The following is a 21125-nucleotide window of genomic DNA, read 5'->3' as shown; positions in this document are numbered from 1 at the left end:
GACTAGATGATGACATTAGAAATGTATACATCATGAATGTAATGGAATTCTATTGTGCTGTAAGAAATGATGAGCAGGAGTTGTTCAGAGAAACCTAGAAGGACTTGCATGAACTTGATGAGTGAGATGAGCAGAACCAGAAGAACATTATACACAGTATCATCAATATTATGTGTTGATCAACTGTAATAAACTGGATTTTTCTCACCAATACAATGGTACAAGAAAGTTCCAGGGGACTCATGATGGAAAAGGCTCTCCAAATCCAGGAAAAAACAAACAAAACTGTGGCATATGGATGCTGATTGAACCATACTATTTCTTTTGTTTTTGGTGCTGTTGTTTTTCTATTTTGAGATTTTTCCTTATTGCTCTGATTCTTCTCTTATAACATGACTGATGCAGAAATATGTTTAATGTTGGTGTGTGTGTATAGCCTGCTGTCTGGGGGAGAGGGAGGGAGAAAAATTTGAAATTTGAAATCTTATATAAACAAATGCTGAAAACTATCTCTACATGTAACTGGAAAATAATAAAAATACTTTTATTTTTTTTTTAAAGAAATGTATACATTGTTCAAAAGGAAGTTCAGTAGAAAGAAAGCAGAGTGACACCACCTAAAAAAGTATGTGCTTGCATTCAAGAACATGAAAGTAAAAATGCAAAAGAATATTTACTGATGTTAAAGAAAGAAAAAATAGAAACAGTATTGTTACAGGGGTTTGGTTGGCCTAGTCAGGTGGAGAATATTGATAATGCTTTTTTAAAAATCTTAATAGTATTTCATTTTATTTTCCAGTTACATGTAAAGATAGTTTGCAATATTCGTTTTTATAAGATTTTGAGTTCCAAATTTTTCTCCTTCCCTCCGCCTTCCGCAAGACAGCAACCAATCTGTTGTTATGTATGTAGAATCATGTTAAACATATTTCCACATTAGTCATGTTGTGAAAGAAGAATCAGACCAAGAGGGGAAAATCTCAATGGGGGGGGGGGGGCGGGAAGTGAAAATAGTATGCTTCAATCTGCACTCAGATTCCAAAGTTCTTTTTTCTGGATGTGGAGAGCATTTTCCATCATGAGTCTTTTGGAATTGTCTTGGATCATCGTATTGCTGAGAAGAGCTAAGTCTATCACAGTTGATCATCACACAATATTGCTGTTACTGTGTGCAATGTTCTGGTTCTACTCACTTCACTCAGCATCAGTCTACTTAAGTCTTTCTAGGTTTTTCTGAAATTTTCCTGCTTATCATTTCTTATAGCACAATAGTATTCCATTCCATTCATATACCACAGCTTGTTCAGCCATTCCTCAATTGATGGGCATCCCCTCAATTTCCAATTCTTTCCCACCATAAAAAGAGCAGCTATAAATATTTTTGTACATGTGGCTCCTTTTCCCTTTTTTGTGATCTCTTTGGGATACAGACCTAGTAGTGGTATTTCTGGGTCAAAGGGTATGCACAGTTTTATAGCCCTTCGGGCATAGTTAGATGATGCTTTTCTAAGATATACTACAAGATACAGTACAGGACCCAGCAAGCAAAAATCCCCCATTTTACAGATGAAGAGCTTGAGCCAGTGAGGTTGAAGTGACCTGTTCAGTGTCATACAGGTAGTATGTGTTAGAGGTAAGATTTGGACCCTGGCCCTCTGACTCCAGAACCGATGTTCTTTCCACTGCTCCAAATTCTAACGAACAAGAAAAAACTTGTTGAAGGGGAAATGGCAGGATCCTTGGGGAAGGCAATCAGATTGAGAGTCTGATAGCAAGGGAAGGGAATGCTAGGCTGAGGGGAGAAAAGCAAAGACAAGAGGAAAGATGAGTGCAATGCCATGGTCAGAGACTGAAGAGAGATACTGCTCTTGTAACATAGGAGAGGCTTAAAAAACACTGACACTGTCAAAGAAGGGTCAGCAGGGCACACAGGCAGAAACCTGTGCGGCAGCACGGAGTGCTCTCTGATCAGCTCACATTCTGAAGATGTGTCCAGAAGATGGAGGGAGGGGCATGTGACCAAGGAGAACTACAAAAGAGTGACTCGACCCATTAGAATGGAGTCAGAGGCTACAACCGAGAAAAAGGAGTATTTTCAGATAGGCTTGGAGAAGATTAAAAAAGGATAAAGTAGGCCCACAGATGGAGATGTAATAATAGAAGACAGATTTCTTTTTCTCCTCCTCCCATTCCCCACTATTCTCTCCAACAAGGAAAATGGCATTCTTACTGAGATCTAGAAATCATGTGCTATGAGGAGCATTTGGAGGACCTAGAGATAATGAACTTTTCTTTGAAAGGAAGGACGATGGGGGGGGGGGTTGACAAAAGAGATTGATGATAGCTTGATGATGATTGAAGAAAGAACAGACTCGTTCTCTGTTGTTTGAAAAGCCAGATGGAGAACTAGTGGTGGAGCAGCTTGGAGTATCAGTGAACTCCTGTGTCTGGAAGTGTTAAGAGAGACAGTATGTCCCTCAATCAGGGATGTTTTAGAAAGACCAGTTTCATGGGATGGGAGGTTGGACTAGATAGCTACTAATGTTCTCCTCCTTTATGTGGTTCTGTGATAGAGTCTGGAAAAAGGGCAGATCAGTGGGTGGGGCTAGATTGCTTAAATCAAGCCTTCATGGAAGACTGGAAGACGTGGGAATGGAGTTGGGTTTTTTAAAATGGCTACAGAAGAAGGAAGAGGATATTCATTGTGAAAAAACAACTTGGGCAGAGGTTCAGAGACAGAACTGATCATGACCTGAATCTTTTCAGCGAGGAGTTTGGGAGATACATTTGTGTTGAGGAGTAATGAAATGAGAATGGTTAGGTAGGAAGGGTCCAGATTATTTTGCGTAGAAATTCGACTGAAGAGTTGTGACTTTGTCCTACAGGCATTTGCAAACCTATTTGCATTTTTTTTTTTTTTTGCATCCAGGATTTCAAATAGGATCAAAGCAGTGTGTTAAGAAGTTAAATCTGTCGATGTTGTAGTTCGGGAGGTAGCAGGCTTTCCCTCCTTGAGGGGGGTCTTGTGTCCCATGGCCTCTTTTCAGCTTGGTTATAGCGGCAGTTCTTTTTCAGGTGTGGGGTGAACTAATAACCCTTGCAACTTTGAGATCCTTCCTACGGGTAAGTAAAAATGGAGAGAAGACTAGAGACAGAAAAGGCAGTTAGAAAATTGTTGGGAGAGATACAGGCATTAAATAATAAGGGCCTCAATTATTTGGAATTGATAATGGAAGGGATTGGTTGGATACAAAGGGCTTTTTGAAGAAAGAATAGACAAGATGTAGTAAATGAATGGGATCGATGAATGAAGGAAGGATGGATGGATTTAATTTATCATCTCTATGCAGATGATATCTAAAGTGGTTTTTCTAAAGCATTGATCTGACCATGCTTCACTACCACCTCCACCTCCACCCTCCCTCTTAGTGGCTCCCTGTTATCTACAGAATAAAATATAAATTTCTCTGTTTGTCACTTAAAATTCTTTAGTCTCACCTTTTCCTACCTTTCTTTCTAGTCTTGTTATACTTTAGTCCCTTCCACAGACTAAAATCCAGCTTCAGTAGTCTGCTTGTGGTTCCTTGAGCATGACTCTCTCACCTCTGCCTCTTAGTTTACCTGCCTTCTTTCAGGACTCAGCTTCAGTGCCACCTGAGGAGGCCTTTCCCAATCCCTTCCACTGCTAGTCTATTCCCTTCTCAGATTACCTTCCATCTTTTCTGTGCATATTTTCTATCTCATATGTACCTAGTTAATTACATGCTTCTCTCCTCTCATTGGAATATAAGCTCCTTGAGGACAGGGGCTACCTTTCCTTTTTATCCCCAGCACTTAGCACCTGGCACATGTTGAGGACTCCCACATGCTTGTTCATTAACCTGTTGACTCCATGTCCAGCCCTAGTCTCTTTTTTGAGCTCTAGTCCTTCCTCAACAGCTGCCTATTGCATGTTTCTTTGTGATGGTATTTGTATCCTGAAATCCACAAGCACCCAATTAAAGGGACATTTTCTATAGCTAATAAAACAGAAAAAAGATGCCACATGAAACTGCACATGTCTGTTACGTACAACTTGTTTTTCTTTCTACATATATAACAAGTTCAACCAGTAGCTTTCAAAGTTGTGTGCTTCTTACTGGACCTCCTTGTGTTCTCTTTTCTGCATTTTTTAAAAAAGATGCCTCAATTACCCACTTGTCTTTCTTTTTTTCTTTCCTATCCATATCCACCTTGACTTCCCACCTCTCCCGATATTGTAAAAAAAACACTCTTATAATCAGTCAGTCAGTAAACATTTATTAAATGCCTACTATGTGCCAGGCACTCTGCTATATACAAAAAGAGGCAAAAGACAGTCCCTCTCCTCTAGGAGCTCACATTCCAATGGAGGAGACAACAAGCAAACAAATATGAAACACACTAAATAAAGGTAAATATGAAATACTTAAGAGAGAGAAGTATTAAGAGGGGTTGGGGAAGGCTTCCTGTAGCAGGGGGATAGGGGGTTAATTGGGATGTAAAGGAAACCAGAGAGGTCAGTAGGCAGAGATGAGGGAGGGAGAACATTCCAGGTATGGGGGATAGCCAGACAGATGCCCAGAGCCAAGAGACAGAGTTATAGTCAAGCAAAACAAATCTCCACTGTGACAGTATCTGAAAATGTATGTCTTACTCTGCATGTGGAGCTTCAGTCCATTTCAAGCTATAGTCTCAAACCCAGGGTGTTCAAAACAGAACTTAATACCTTCTCCTCCCAAGCCATTCTTCTTGCAGACTTCTCTGTTATTGTCAAGGGCACCACCATCCTTCCACTTACTCAGTTCACAACCTCATAATTATCCTTGACTACTCATTCTCCCTTACCCCATGTATCTAAGCAGTTGTTTATATTTCCACAATACCCCTCACATCTATTCCCTTCCCTCTACCAATACAGCCTTCAAGCTAGTTCAGACCTTCATCCCCTCTTGTATAAGCATTGTAGTGTCTCCTGATTAGTCTCTCTGACTCGTCTCTTCCTGCTCCTCCACACAGCTTACTACAGTGATCTTCCTAAAGTGTAGGTCTGTTCATGCCACTCTCCTATTTAGGAAACTCTAGTACCTTCCTGCTATGAGCTCCTCTCTTGGAATCGAAAGGTGCCAGCCTTTCCAGCCTTTCTAATACTTCCACACTCTCCATGGTCCCAACAGACTGGCCTCTTACTACTCTTCACATGCAGCCTTCCCTATGCTGTGTCTGGCCTGGAAGAACCGAGCTGATGAGGCCACTGAAATCTCAAGCCTTGAGAATGGATCTGCTCTCCAAGACAGAAAGGAACAGTTGTGCCCCCCAGCCTGGAGTCAGGGGAACCTGGCTGTGCTTTAGAGAGAATCTGAGAGGCCGTGTCGGGATCCCATTGTGCTCCAGATCAGGGGGCTGCTTAGAATTGCATTTCGTCGTTAGCATCCCTGTCCAAGACCTCACCATTGTGGGCGGCACTGATATCGGCCATGATGTCAGGTCAGCCGACCTGAGTTGTACCAGGGTGTTTAGTACCACCCTTTGGTGAGCTACAGCTTGATAGCCATGATTCTTGTTTGAAAATATTAATTTAAATATTCATGATTTTATATGTGGAGTTCATGAGATCCTAATTCTGGACATGTAAAACAGATCAAGGAGTCTAAAATACAAATGCAGTTTTTTTCAGCCACAGTATTAAAGGCACATGGCTTATAAAATGCATAACAGATTTTAAAAACCAATTTCATCCTCTCCCAAAAGAGAAATCTTCTGAATTAGGTTGTTGTTAGTGAATGGCATATGTTAAAGCTATTGTCCAAATACTTTTATTGTAGTCTTTAAGGGATAAACATTTATTATTTGTTTTCCAGACTTTGCCAGAGAAAAACTATAGGCCCTTCCCATCCCTTTCAAACATACATTTCAGCCTATGGTAAGAAGAACCTTCCAGAAGTTAGAAAATGCCTCTTTTTACCACACAAATCTCCTTGGATAGCTAACTATCATATTGCTGAAGCTTTCCAGAGAAAGACCCTCTCCAATCTCTGTGATAACTTGAAGTGCTTAATCGCTCTTGCAGCAAGGAAATTCTTTCTTCTAATTAACCTAAATCACTTTAATTTCCCTTTATCTGGTTTTTCCTCAAAGGGATCTTTTCCTGGCTACATGTCCTGATAGTCGGGTATGGGCAATGCCTAGATTGTCATGTCTTTGCTCTTTAATGTGCTCTTTTTTTCTTTTTTCTTTTTTTTTTTTAGTGAGGCAATTGGGGTTAAGTGACTTGCCCAGGATCACACAGCTAGTAAGTATTAAGTGTCTGAGGCCGGATTTGAACTCAGGTACTCCTGACTCCCAGGGCCTGTGCTCTATTCACTGCGCCACCTAGCTGCCCCTTAATGTGCTTTTTTAAAGTTAATCCATAATCACCTTGTTGAGATAGCAGGAGGGCAGATGCCAGACTCAGGTCTTCAAACTTTGGAGTTCACTGGGTACTATAGAATCCTAGAATTGGCATTTTAGGAGACTATAGTAAAAACATCTAGTTCAACCCCTTCTTTTGTATGTGAGAAAATGAAAGCCCCCAAAGAATGACTTGCTCACAGTCATACAGCTAGTTAATGGCAGAGCTGGGACTAGAACCTGGACTTTGGGGTCCTAGAACCTGTTGGGGTTTTTTGTTGTTTTTTTTTTAGTGAGGCAATTGGGGTTAAGTGACTTGCCCAGGGTCACACAGCTAGTAAGTGTTAAGTGTCTGAGGCGGGATTTGAACTCAGGTCCTCCTGACTCCAGGGCCGGTGCTCTATCCACTGCGCCACCTAGCTGCCTCATGTTTTTACTATACAACATCTCATCTCCATCCCCAGTCTCCACTCACATCCATCACCCTACTCCAGGCTCTCATCACCTAACTGTTATAATAGCCTTTCTATTAATAGACTTACCTAATTGTTGCAGCACCCTCTTAACTGAACTTCTGACCTCTGCTCTCTGTCTACTACAGTTGGTTTTCTATACAGCTGCCAAAATGATTGTCCCTGCTCAATAAACCTCAGTAGCTCCCTGTCACCTTTAGGATCAAATATGCTGGCATAGTGGATAGAGTGCTGGGCCTGGAGTCAAGAGGACCTGAATTCAAATCTGGCCTCAGATACTTATTGTGTGACCCTGGGCAAGTCACTTAACCTGTGTTTGCCTCTGTTTCCTCAGCTCTAAAATGGGGATGATAATAGCACTTACCTAACAAGGTTGTTGTGAAGATCAAATGAGATATTTGTAAAGCACTTAGCACAGTGCCTGGCACATTGTAGGTATTTAATAAATGCCTGCCTGCCTCCCTCCTTTCCTTCCTTCCTTCCTTCCTCCTCCCATTCTCTTTCCTTCCTTTTCTTCCTTCTCTCCCTTCCTTCAGGCATTTAAAGCTTTTCATAACCTGGTCCCATCTTGTCTTTCCTGACACATCACTCCCTTTTATGTATCTTATGTTGCCACCAAACTGGCCTTATTTTTCTTCGCACGGGGCACTCCATCTCCCCTCTTCGTGCCTTTGCCCTGGTTGTCTCCCAGGCCCAAAATGCCATGCTTCTCCCACCCCCTTCTCCTAGCATCCCTAGCTTCCTTCAGGCTCAGTGCCAAGGCCACTTCCCAAGTGAAGCCTTTCCCCCAAGCCTTGTGTCTGTTCTGTATGTTCTAAAGTATGTACTTGTGGTTTGCCCCTCCAGAGATTGTAAGCTCCTTGAAGGCAGAGACGGTTGGATATCTATAGTCTAGGACAGTGCCTGGCATACAGCAGGTGTTTAGCCTTGAGTGATTCTGCCTGGCTCCAAAGGAGGTAGCCTCTGAATTCTGCAAAATGGCTAACTTTCCACTGCTTTGTCTTCTGATCTGGTCTGCCTTCCACTTTATGTTTTATTTCTCTCCGTCATAGTTCCTCTAACTTCATTATAGTTTTTACTGCAGTAGTGCAAAAGACAAAACAAAGGACATCTTCTAGTTCTCCCGCCCCTTCTTTCTTGCTTGCTTTTTGCCTTTTTTCTGTGTGCTCCTTCTTCTTGTGTAAGCTCTCTGTGCCCTTGAGCATTAGATCCAAATACCCTTCCAGTTCACCTTACCCCTTCTGGTGCTCCTCCACCCCTCCTCCGGACCTGCTCCCCACCTCTCCCTTGTTCCCTGCCCACAAAAACACCTCTTCCAAATAATGCATTTAATACATTCCCTCCCCAGGGACTCGTGAGGATTGATTAGTTGATGTCTTTAAAGTACTTGGGAGCATAAAACACTCCTGGGTGGTGCTCTGTGGTGACATTATTGCCTTTGCAATTCTGCTACAGCTCCTGTTCTCCAAGCTGGTTTTTTCTGTGTGTCATTACCTACTTCTGACTTTATGTGAGATCGGGTCTGTTCCCCTTCCTTTCTCAGTGTAACATGTTTTGTGAGACTTTATAGGAACTTAATAAATGTTTATCAGATGAATAAGACTGTCTTTAAGGGCCAAAATGTTTGCTTTTTTGTGTTGCAGAAAGAAAGGATTTGACATTAAATGGGTGGATGACACACATGCTCTCGGAGTGTTCTCCAGTCCCATTACAGGTATTCTCTTTTATCCATTCTTAGTCTCCCCTGTCAGTCGAAGGAGCCCGGCCTTGTTTAGGTAGGAGAAGAGAAGGCTCAGAGGAGACAGCAGAGCCGCCTTCAGGCAGCTGCAGAACTGTTCAGAGGAGGCTTGTTCACATTGACCTGAGAGAGCAAAGTTCCACCTGATGTTAGGAAGAACTTTCAAACAGTTTGAGCTGTCTGAAGACTCCTCCACCTCAGTAGACCCCAGTTCTCAATCTCTTATTTTCCTGCCCTCCTTTTCCTCCTGCAGTATGGCTGTCTTTATCAGTTCTAATGTTGGTTTATATTTCTCTTCAGACAGGAGGGGCTCTGGGACAGCTGCAGGGTTTTTAAGTGGTATCTTGGCACTTTGATCTGTAGATGATGTAATACAGGGAGAGGAATCCTCTACCTTCTGAAGGATTACTCCTGAATCTGGTGGAAGGCATTACGTTTACTTACTAATGCCTAGAAGAAGAGTTTCCACGATGCTTTCTTTTTTTTTTTTTGGTGAGGCAATTGGGGTTAAGTGACTTGCCCAAGGTCACACAGCTTATAAGTGTTAAGTGTCTGAGACCGAATTTGAACTCAGGTCCTCCTGAATCCAGGGCCAGTACTCTATCCACTGCGCCACCTAGCTGCCCCACCACAATACTTTTGATGTTATTTCATCACCATAAGCAGCAATGAAATCATAAATCCGAATACCACCCTCCCCCTCCCCCCAAAAACACTGGAAGTAATTAAATTGTGATGACAGAAGACACTTTGGTGGCTTGCAGTGTCCACATTTGTGTTGTCTTATGCCTTCATGTATGTGAGCAGCCCCATGTGGGAACTGAGAGAGAGAGAGAGATCTTTTAGACATAACCCCCCCTCTCCCGCAAGCCTCGTCACCTGTCTCTTGAGGCCAGGAGCTGTTATGTTTCTGTCCCCAGTACCGAGTATAGTTCGTGCTGCATAACAGGAATAAAGAAAAACTTGTTGAACAAGTGAATGAATGGATAGTCTCTATCACTTCCCCTAAATTTTTTTTTATTTCAAAGAAGTTCTTCTGAGAACCAGTTAGATTTTTCTTTGCTTCATTTCATTCCATTCTTGTGTGCCGATGTTAAAACTTGTCTTGCAGCTCGTGATGCCCTGAGTACTAAGCACATGATGGTAAAGGTCCGGCCGCTGTCTCAGGCCACAAGAGCAGCCAAAGCCAAAGCGAGAGCTTGTGCTGGTGAGTGGAGCCCCTGCCCCTTGGGTAGCTGGTTTGCTGTCCCTGCTTGGCACCATCTGTCCCATTGTGTGGCCTCTTGACTTGGGAAGGACAGCTTGGGCTCTGATAACCCGTGCTGGGATGGTGTCATTGCAGCAGGAGTATAATTACCCCAGCTCATCTTACTTCCCTATCTTCTGTGTCTGATGACCGCTAGATTCAGGTCTGGCTAAGACTGACTTGCTTAATGTAGTCACTGCATAAAGTTGTGTTATTGCAAATGATGAAGCCAAGTTGTACTTCACAATGTTAATTTCCTGTGATGCTCATCTAACACTGGTATTAATTACTGCTGATGCAGCCCTTGTTAGTCTATTTGGTATGTTAATTACTGTGTTAAATCACTTAGGACTGAGCTGCTTACTCCTTCACTCCCTCCCCCTCCCTGCTTCCTCCTTAGAGTTTCTCCAGCCAGCCAAGGCACGTCCTGAGACATCTGCGGCCCTGGCCCGAAGACTAGTGATCAGTGCCCTTGGGGTGCGAAGTCAGCGGACCAAAGCAGAGCGGGATGCAGAGCTCAAGAAGCTGCAGGAAGCCCGAGGTGAGCTGGAGAATTGATTCCTTCCCTAGCCCTTTTTTAAGAACTTTCCCTGAGCCTCACTTGAAGGCCAGTGAGGAAAGGAGAACAACTGGTCTCTTTTTACCATTTCCCTCCCTGTGAAAGCTCTTGGGGGTAATAGAGATGCTTCTTGTGCTGATATTTGGAAGAAAGGCGTTCTAAAGTCGGCCAACCAGATATTCTAATCAATGCTCCTTGCAGTGTTTTTCATGAGATATGTATCAACCCTCTAGATACCATCTTTGGTTCTTTGTAAAGCATAATAATGTCTTCCCCAACCTTTAGCAAGGACTTTCTTGTGAAGTGTATTTCCAGTTGAAATCCTGCCTCTGACATGAAAGGAAATTTGCCATGGCTTGTGCTTACGTCCCATTACGTCACTGTGGTCTATACTATAGACAGATCTGATCTTATCGATACTCAGGTAAGAAGTAACAGAAAGAAAGTGCCAGCAATTCTGTTAACAACTAGAGAGAATGATTTTGGGTTTTTTGTTTTTTAAAATCTGAGGCAGCCCTGAATGTTTCCAGTGTGACGTGATCTGGAGTCCCTGTCTTCTAATTATTTGTTAGTAGCTAGAGTTCTAGGAAAATGTTTCTAGTCCACAGGTAGATGTTTTCTTTTCTCACAGTTGGGAGCTGAAGTTAAAATCTGTCTCTTTCCCTTTATCAGCTGTTGACTTTTCATAAAGGCTTGGGATTCTGGTTTAGCTTCTAAGTACTTTTTATCAGTGTTTAAGGTTTAGACAGTCTTATTGCCCCAGCTTACAATCTGGGGAATCTGTGAAGGCAATTTATTCTGAGAATTCCACTTACCAGAAAGTAACTTCGTTTTTCCATTAAACGAATTGAAGTTTCAAAGACCTATGTTTATTGCTGGTCTAACAAGGCCATTAATACTTCCTGTCCACTCCGCTATGGTGATAGCCGCCAGCTTGTGGCCTCTCAGCTGCACTGACCAGATAACCAGTGACAGAGTGTGTCATGGCAGGTTTCAGAGCCGAACCCAAACTGGTTTTGAAACCTTAATGTTGTAATGAGGTAGTTGTGAGCTCTCTCCTGTGCTCATTGTTGAGGACCTCTTGGTTTCCTGTTGGTTTTGAGAAGGCAGTCATGCCAGGGCTGGGCTCGCTGAGGAATGTTCAGGCTTGTTCACCCTTACAAGTGGAATGTTAGCCCTGCGTGCCGACATTCTTCTTCCTAGATAACTCCACTTGGTGAACAGGAGCCTTGCCTAAGCCTCCCTGTTTCCACCCGCCCCTTCATGTTTTCCTTGGTGGGATGGCACCAGACAACGCCAGCAGTACGGTGGCATCAGCATCTGGCTGTGCAGGTTATATTTAGATGATGTGGCTGCTGGGCCTGTGGCTCATCTGTGCTGGGAGGGAGGGAAGCAAACATTTATTAAGCACCTGTTATGTGCCAAGCACCACACTCAGTGCTTTACAAATAGTATCTCATCTGATCTTTACAACAACCCTGAGAGGTAGGTACTATTAGGATCCCCATTTTACGGTTGAGGAAACGGCAGCAGAGAGTGGATAAGTGACTCTCCCAGGATCACACAGCTGATAAGTATATGAGGCCGAATTGGAGCTCAGGTCTTCCTGACCCCAGGCCACCAGCTGCCTCTGGAAAGGCCATTAGCTTAGTGTAGGGACCTGTTGTGATGAGTTTCTTTCTGTGGTACTGGTGGTCTAAAGAGCTGTCATCTTCTTAGACTCTTTCTTCCTTATTTTCCAGAGATTGTCCTGATCTTTTTGTCTGAGAACAGACTTTGTGCAGAAGGCTTTCGGGTTGTAGTCAAGTCTCCTTTCTTAACAACTCTGTTCCAGATTGAGTAGGTGCTTCTCTGTTTCTGTGGAGCCCCAAAACGTCCACTTAGCAACATCTCAATTCAGGCCATAGCCTTCTCTTCGAAGATGAGAAAGCTCTAGAAGAAATGGAAACCCACCTAGCATGATTTCTGTCACCTCTTTTTCACCCACAACACTTTCTCTTTTTAAAACATTGATCAAATCCTACCACTGTCAGGAGGCCTCCCCCCTATTCATGGGTTAAGAAAATATATCTCTCCCTGAGGCATCATAGACCAGTAGTTTCTCTTTTCATTGCTGCCCTGCAGATTAAAGTTAAAAATACAAAACCATAAAAATCCTATCATCAAGCCAGGTTGGATGAGACCTTGAGCCCATATCATACTTAAACCTTCCCTGAAAAATGATAATCAATTCTGTTTTGAAAGACTCCAGAGGACGAAATTCCACAACCTCTCTTGGTAACCTCTTTCAGTTTCTACGAGCTTTCATTGCCAGGAAATTCCTTGTTGTTGTTGTTGTTGTTAATCTTTTTCTCCCTAGTTCTTTCCTTAGTGGAGGCAGAGAATCCTTACAAAGAAAGACTTAGGAGTGGGAACAGCCCTGAGTTAGCAGTCAGAAAGTCTGTGTTCCGGTCAAGGCTCTGCTTGCATGTGTCTGGGTGGCCAGAAGAAATTCATCATGTCCCAGATTCCTCATCTGTAAAATGGGTGGGATAATGCTTGACCTACTTCCCTGATGGAGTTTTTCTGAAGATAAAAAGATGGTATATGAAAGTGCTCAGGAGAGTAGACCTCAGTTTTCTCCCCTTAAAATGATGAGGTTGAATTATAGGTGATTTACAAAATCCCTTTGAGACATTCTCTGATTCTGCAACTAAGGAATCCTATTCAAATGCCAAATGCTGGGGGCGGCTAGGTGGCACAGTGGATAAAGCACCGGCCCTGGATTCAAGAGTAGCCGAGTTCAAATCCGGCCTCAGACACTTGACACTTACTAGCTATGTGACCCTGGGCAAGTCACTTAACCCCCATTGCCCCGCCAAAAAAACAAAACAAAACAAAAAAACCAAATGCCAAATGCTCTTGTGATTGTTCCTGGGGTGAATTTGTTGTAAAATCATTATAACAGTACTGTCGTTATTGTTACTGATATCATCACATCCTTATCCCTCAGCTTTCTCTAGGACTTGAAGTCATTGACTTTTCCTCATAAGCCTTAGTTAAGTCCTCTCCATGCCTTGCTTATCATCTACTCTGCATGCCATAGAACCCCAGATAGCACAAGAAACTGTCCTGTTCACGGATTCAGGATTTGTGGATTTGAATACTTAGTGCTTCTTATGCCGTGAAGCCACGTGTGAAAACCTGATGCAGAAAGACCTGGGGAATTTTCCCTTTCCACTTTAGACAATGTCCCCTCACACCAATGTGTGATAGCGGCCTCGGCCTAGGTACCCGTCATATTTCCGAGCTTTCTGTAATTCTAGTTCACACTGCCCTTGGTTCTGCTGTCGTGGCTGACTTGTAGACTCAGAAGAGAGAGTAGAAGTCAGTTTTCATTACCCAGTCTACCTAATTAAGGCATCAATAATTTAAAAGCAAGATATTTTCATAGGTGACTGGAGGTGCCTCTTACAGAATCTCTGTGGGAAAAGGGAGCCCAGAAGCCATCAAGCCCAGTCCATGCTTACAGGAGACAGAAGCGGGCAGGTCACAGGCCCGAGTCAGAGGACCTGGGTTCAGATCCTGCCTCTGAGGCCGCAACCATCAACAAACCACCTGCCCTCTCCCGGCCTCTGTCTGTCCTCAGCTGTACAGTGAGGGCCCTTGCAGCTCCAGAGCTCTCTCATCTCTGGTCCTTCTGCCACATAACAAATGGTCATCCACACTTGGCTTGAAGATCTCAAGGGAGAGAGGAAGCCCACTACCTCCTGAGGAACCATTCTGTTTTTGGACAGCTCAGATCTTCAGGAAGTCATCCTCACTTGCCACCTTAAAACATTTGTTCTTTGTCTTTATGAACTGAATAATCATCAACAAATACAGATATTCAAATAACATGATAAGAAGATCTGCCCCAATTGTTTGTGTTCCCTTCTTAACTTATTTTTATTTTCTTCTTCGTAAATTTTAAAGTTTAATTCTTATTATCTAGTATTCTTGCAAAAGCTGAAAAATGGTTGTTTTAACTAGAAAATAATGCATTCAATAGTTGAATGAATTTAAGGGTTTTTTTTAATCTTGATTTAATACAAATTAAAAGACTTCCCTACAATCTTCCTTCCTGCAAATATTTAAGTCACTATGAGGTTCCACCGCCCTGGTGTTATTAGGAAAACAGAACTACATGCCATAGTCCCTGCCTTCATGGAGCTTATGGCCCATTCAGAAAGGCAATTCAGTTCACTTGCTTCCGTAGATAAAGAAAACAGGCAGCTTGTCACAGTGACTGGAGAGCTGCATCCTCTGACATAGCATTTCTGTGGCCTCAGGAGAGCCTCTTGTATCCCAGGGTGCTGACTAGCTGCCACATCTTCACGAGTAGAAGGAATTGGCTCACCAGAAGTTATCCACAACAATGAAACCACAGGGCTAGACAAAAAAAAATTGTAAGGGACTGTGCTAGACAGTAGGAGAGGAAAAAATCAGCCCTTGGCCCTCCCCTCAGGGGACTCACAATCTAATACGTAATCAATATATTAGAATAATCTAAACGGTTAAATCACAAGGGCATAATTGCTCCAGACATGAATGTTTCTAGCCAGGTTTAGTTCAAGTATCAGCATTCCTATTTATGAATCGCATCATTGGGCTGTTTTTAAATCACAAAACTACACTGGTAACTATTGCTCAGCTTTGTGCCATTTAGAACATTTTCCGTTTATTCTCTGAGTGTATTTCCAATCCAGGTTACTCCTTATATACATTTTGGTACCTTTGAACCTGTCCAGCCCTATCACCAGTGCATTCTGTCTGTGTCCCACCCTCCCCCACCCCCTTCAGGGTCATTAATAGGGTTAATGAACATGTCGTTTCTTCCTTCACAATCAGCAGTGGGAGTTCATATAGCACTTGACGGGTCATGAAGTGCTTACCTCACCACAACCCTGAGAGTAGGTCATGGAAGTATCATGCCCATTTTACAGAAAGGGAAACCGAGAACTAGAGGTACAAGGTTTTGCCCAAGGTCAGCTAATTGGTGATAGGGCTAGTACATAAATCTAGGTCTTCTGACTTCTCCAAGTCTCCCTCCACTTTCCACTGAACCATAAAAGAGGAAAGAAATGTTTATCAGCCCTAGCCTAGGAGCTCTCCTGAATACTTTAGGTCCCCAGATTGATAATACTAACTCACAGATAACCACTCCTAAGTGTGACCTTTCATGGCAGTGTGTCTCCCCACCCCCGGCTGAATGACATTTTCTCAGGATACTGATAAATACCCAAATGCTTGCTAAATCAAGAATCTAAAGCCTTACCAGGATCAGGATAGGTCACATTTTTTCCCTCTTCTTGATCTGTCACATTTTTCACTCAGAGTAATAGGAGGATATTAGATTAGTACAGTTGGACTTGTTCGTGCTCATTATTATTCTGTAGGTGTTTGTGAATTGATTTTGTGATGATTTTTTTCATTATTTTTCCCAGGTGTAGAAGTAAATCATACAGGTCGCATCCCCTTTCTCTTTTTAAAATGAAAACACTGGCCCTTTTCCAATTTTTCGTGCCTCAAGTCTGAGAAATGGTAGCTGGTGACCCTTCAGTGCCTTCAGTCGATTCATTTAAAACTAGGAAATGTATAAATCATTAGGCCCTGTTTATTTGAATGCATTGCGGTGCTTTCATCCTGTGGCACCACTTCTGCTGTCCTTTCTTCCTCTCTGTCTTCCCTCATCTGTCTTTCACCTGGCCCTGTTCTTAGCTCCCACATCACTTACTAAAATCAACTTGTAGCTGCACAAAAACAAGCACAACCTGCCCGCCACCTCTTAGTGTGTTCTTTTATCTCCAGTTGCATAAAGGGACAGCATTTGTCTTGAGTTTTCAGTTTTACATATTTTCCTGCTTATATTTTCAGGTTGTATTATAAAGTGGCAATGGGGCTGACTGGGAAGAGCAACTAGGCCAAGAGCGTAGAGCCCCTGGCTCCCAGCGCAGACTTTGAAAGCCTCCTTCTGGTCCTCCTTTCACTCATCTGTAAAGGGAGGGTGGTGGTCCGAAGGATCTCTCTCCTTCAGCTCAGAGATTCTCTGATTTGGGGCCTACTGGAGCCTTCCAGAATGAATTCACTGCTGCTTTGTACTGTTCGCTAATGGGGGGAGGGCTTATTGTATGACCATCTCATTTCCCCTCACATTTCCCATGCTTTTGATAATCCCTTAAAAGATTAATGTTCATGAAGTCTCCCCTCTTGGAATCCTTTGCTTTTTTTTTTCTCTTTCCCCTCAAACAGGGGTTCTTAACCATTTTGGTGTCATGGATGGAACCCTTCTGGCAGGCTGTTGAGGCCTGTGGCCGCCCCCATCTCAGAATATTTGTGGCCTACATTCGAGAGATTAGTAAAAGAGACAGAGATGTGAAATATACATGTGTCTGTATATGAATTATATCTGTGTGTGTATATATATATATATATTTTCTCCCCTCCCCCCCAATTAAAGTTCACAGACCCCATGAAAATCTCTCCGTAGATCAATCCCTTGGTAGTCCACAGACTCTAGATTAAGAATCCCATGGCCTACAACCTTTTATAGTTTTCTTAGCTTGATTGAAAAACTTGATTTGTGAAAATTCACTTTTTATTTATTTTGCAGGAGTCCCATTTAACTTTTGTTGCAGTCCAAAATCCTTTTCAGTCTCTGGTCACTTTCTCCAAGGTTCCTCTACCTTTAATTGCTTAATAAACTCTTCTCTGTTGGAGAACTAGGCAATTCCTCAGTTTTCTAAACAAGCCAGTTACTGCTAGTACCCGTAGATGCCGTCTGCCAAGCTGCCCCAAGCTGCCCCAAGCTGCCCCAATCTGCCCGAGAGCCAAACCATCACCTTAGGGTTATCCCCAAGCAGTCGCTTTCTGACAGGGAAAGAGCCGGGCACTGATTGAGCAGCAGCCATTGGCCTTGATGAAGGGCTCCTGCAGGCTCACTCCCACTTTTTCACTTTGTCTTGGCTGCTGTATCCAGCGCCTACCACAAGGTGGAGCCCAGATTGCAGTGAATTACTTTCCCTGTCATTGCCACCTGCTAGTCTGCAACCTGGCAGTGCTTTGACCCCCAAAGTGGAGCCAAAGAGTTAGATGCAGGATATCTCATTTCTCTGTGTAGGTATAATTTTAAAAGGTTTTATTTATGCAGCCTTTTTGATCCTCATACTGTAATGTCCCTTATAGATAGTAACGTGTTTAATCCCTTCAATAGACCCAGACGGCAAACAATTGGGAAGGCTTATTCTGTAAAGTTTGAAGATGTCATTTCATTGATAGAGAACTCTCAGGTGAGGAAACTCTCAACAAAAGCAGGTTGGCAGGGGCAGCTAGGTGGCACAGTGGATAAAGCACCAGCCCTGGATTCAGGAGGACCTGATTTCAAATCCAGCCTCAGACACTTGACACTTACTGTGACCCTGAACAAGTCACTTAACCGTCATTACTAAAATCAACTTGCCCCACCAAAAAAAAGGGGGGGGGCAGCTAAGTGGCACAGTGGATAAAGCACCAACCCTGGATTTAGGAGTACCTGAGTTCAAATCCGGCCTCAGACACTTGATATTTACTAGCTGTGTGACCCTGGGCAAGTCACTTAACCCCAATTTCCTCACCAAAAAAAATACAAAACAAAACAAAAAAGCAGGTTGGCAACTTCTCCTTAACTTAAAGTCTTAAAGAATGGTCTAGATCAGGGCTTCTTAAACTTTTTCCATTCTCGACCCCTTTTCACCCAAGAAATTTTTACATGACCCCATGTATGTATATAGGCATATAAAATAGGTATACATAACCCTTTACTGTTGCCAAATTTTTTGCCACCTCTACATTCAGTTATGTGACCCTATATGGGGTCATGACCTACAGTTCAAGAAGCTAGGGGTCAAGAGCACTGAGAAGTTAAGCAACTTGCCAAGAATAACACAGGCAATTTATGTTAGAGGTAGGACTGAACCCAGGTCTTCTTGGCTTCAGGTCTGGCTCTCTATGCATCATGCCGTGCTACCTCTCACTGTCAAATGATAAAGGGAGAATTAAACCACTGCCTCCAAATTGGCATTTTCAGTCAGCTTAGAAGCAGCCTCAGCTCTCCACCACTTCTTCTGAGCATTATCATTTACTGGACACACAGTCTGCCCTCACCTACCCCAACTCCTCCATTAGCAATCGGAGAGCACTGAACTTAGGGAATATTTTGCAGTAAAGCTACGTAAAGAAGGTATAGCCTGCTCCAGTGTTACTATTTCCATTGAAGTTTAGAACTAGAGGCTCAATAATGTGTACTTAAACACACTCCTGACACCACCCTGACCCTTTGTCCTCTTGAAAATAAATGAGAGATTGGGGGCAGCTAGCTGGCGCAGTGATAAAACACCGGCCCTGGATTCAGGAAAACCTGAGTTCAAATCTGGCCTCAGCCACTTGACACTTACTAGCGGTGCGACCCTGGGCAAGTCACTTAACCCTCATTGTCCTGAAAAAAGAAAAGAAAAGAAATGAGAGATAAATGTAAAACAAACTAACCCTAAAATGATAGGCAGTCTGAAGAAGGCATTAATACAGTTGAGAAGCAGAGTAAGAAAGGGAAAAGTAACCAAGCAAGATGTGATATCTGAGATTTGCTAGTTCTGAAATATATCTTTTTCAATATTAGTACTAAACATATGTGCACCATATGGTATAGCCTCCAAATATTTAAAGAAGTTAAATGAGTTACAAGAGGAAATAGTAAAATTATACTAGTAGAGGACCTCAACTTTCTCTTCTAAGAACTAGATAAATCTAACCAAAAAATAAACAAGAAAGAAATTAAGGAGATGAATAGAATTTTAGAAAAGTTACATATGATAGACTTCTGGAAATTGGGGATAGAAAAGAATATATCTTTTCCTCACTAGTACATGGCATCTGCACCAAAATTGACCGTGTATTAGGGCATAAACACCTCACAATCAAATGCAGAAAGGCAGAAATATTAAATGCATCCTTTTTGGTTCATAATTCAATTACATTCAATAAAAGGCTATGGAAAGAAAGATAAAAAATTAATTGGAAACAAAATAATCTAATCTTAAAGAATAAGTGAGTCAAAGAACAAATCATAGAAACGTTCAATAATTTTATTCAAGAGAATAGCAACAATGAGACAACATTCCAAAATTTGTGGGTTGTACAGCCAAAGCAGTACTTAAAGGAAATTTAGTATCTCTAAAATCATTAAAATAGAGAAAGAGCAGATCAATGAATTGGGTGTGCAATTTTAAAAAACTAGAAAAATAACTAATTAAAAATCCTAAATTAAACAGCAAATTGGAAATCCTGAAAATCAAAGGAGAGATTAATAAAATTGAAAGAAAAAAAAACCCACCTTTGAATTGATAAATAAAACTAGGAGCTAGTTTTATGAAATAATACTTTTTTCTCACCTCTTCTTACTTTCCTTTATTTCTCTATAATATGACAATTTCTTATTGGTGTTGCAGAGGAATTAGTTATTGATAACCAAGTCAGAACAAAACTGTGATTCTACTTGTCTTGGTCGAAATTTCCGTGAAAACTTGGACTGAGGTAAAGTCAGTCAGCTGGTGTTGTATGAAACCAATTTTAATATTGTCTATCTTTACAGAAAGGAAACGGTTAGAGGCCAAGCAACGGGAGGATATCTGGGAAGGCCGGGACCAGGCTACTGTCTGAACATCACCCAAAGAAAGGGATAATTTCCTGAATTCAGAAGGCTCCAGGCTAGAAGACCTATTCGGAGTTTCCTTTGTGTGTGAGAAAAACAGACTATGGGTTTCAGAGAGAAAGCAAACTTCTCTGTCTTAGTGGCTCTGCTTTTTAGATCTGGAAGGAACAGTTTGGAATCACTCTATGTGGAAAATAGGAGGAAGCAGTGTCCATCAACTAGGAAGAAACTTGGAAGCTGATGCCTCTTTAAAGAGTCCACTGTGCAAGAGAAGCTGTAGATGTGTGAGCAGTTTACCTATGAGGAGTTTAACCAGCCTAATAGCAGAACAGAAGTAAGATAGAGGAGTCATCGGGGCCCTGGGCCAGAAGATACCAGGGCCTTGCTAGGAAAAACATAGGCTCTGAAAGACATCCTCCAGCCACTCTTCCAGCCGTGAACAGGGATGTCTGCACAGTCAGCAGATGTAGGGGGAAAATCCAGTGTTCTCAGGGTGCCCAGAACCAACATTTTCGTTTGGGCTCCTTTTTAATGATAGGTGCACAGCCCCATAGCTGGCTGACAGCAGCACATATTACAGACGTTTGGTCTCAAGAGTTTCAGCTTTGCAGAGAGCCTGCCTGCTGCTGCTTTGGTCACATGGCAGCCGGGGTGTGCCCACTGCACGGTGTCCACCAGTGCCTGTGTAAACACTGACATCATGGTGTAATAGAGATGCATTAAAGCTATTTCCTGACATGGGTGTCTCTACTCTGTTTTATCATCACCACAGCCGGTGGCAGGGGGTGGGGGGACACAGGGAATTCCTTTCTTGTCTTCATTTCAGTAATACAATGCACAGGTTAAGTGGAGTTTTTATTCATCCTGTACCCAGTGATCTAGTCCTATGTCTCCCAGAACCCTCCCCAACAATGGCCTTTTCTGACGTGGGATTATTGTACAATTGTCAGCATTTGGCATTTGTGACTCGTAGCCCCCTCCTTCTTGTCACCCGTCAC

At 42.6% G+C, this 21125-nt stretch overlaps 1 protein-coding gene across 2 annotated transcripts in view; it reads left to right on the top strand.

Annotated features, from left to right (window-relative positions):
• Positions 1 to 20856, top strand: part of R3HCC1L (R3H domain and coiled-coil containing 1 like) — a 106884-nt gene extending 86028 nt beyond the window's left edge. For both annotated transcript variants that reach the window (XM_043989195.1, XM_043989194.1), the window contains 4 exons: positions 8525 to 8595; positions 9731 to 9826; positions 10266 to 10406; positions 20068 to 20856. In XM_043989195.1, the coding sequence (XP_043845130.1) occupies positions 8525 to 8595; positions 9731 to 9826; positions 10266 to 10406; positions 20068 to 20135 (376 nt within the window). In that variant the 3' untranslated portion in view covers positions 20136 to 20856. The remainder of the gene's footprint in view (positions 1 to 8524; positions 8596 to 9730; positions 9827 to 10265; positions 10407 to 20067) is intronic.
• Positions 20857 to 21125: the final 269 nt, after the last annotated feature.

This window comes from Dromiciops gliroides, chromosome 2, assembly GCF_019393635.1.
Source record: "Dromiciops gliroides isolate mDroGli1 chromosome 2, mDroGli1.pri, whole genome shotgun sequence".
Classification (NCBI taxonomy): Eukaryota; Metazoa; Chordata; class Mammalia; order Microbiotheria; family Microbiotheriidae; genus Dromiciops; species Dromiciops gliroides.
Note: the sequence above shows the minus strand (reverse complement) of the source record. Positions and strands in the feature narration are given on the sequence as shown.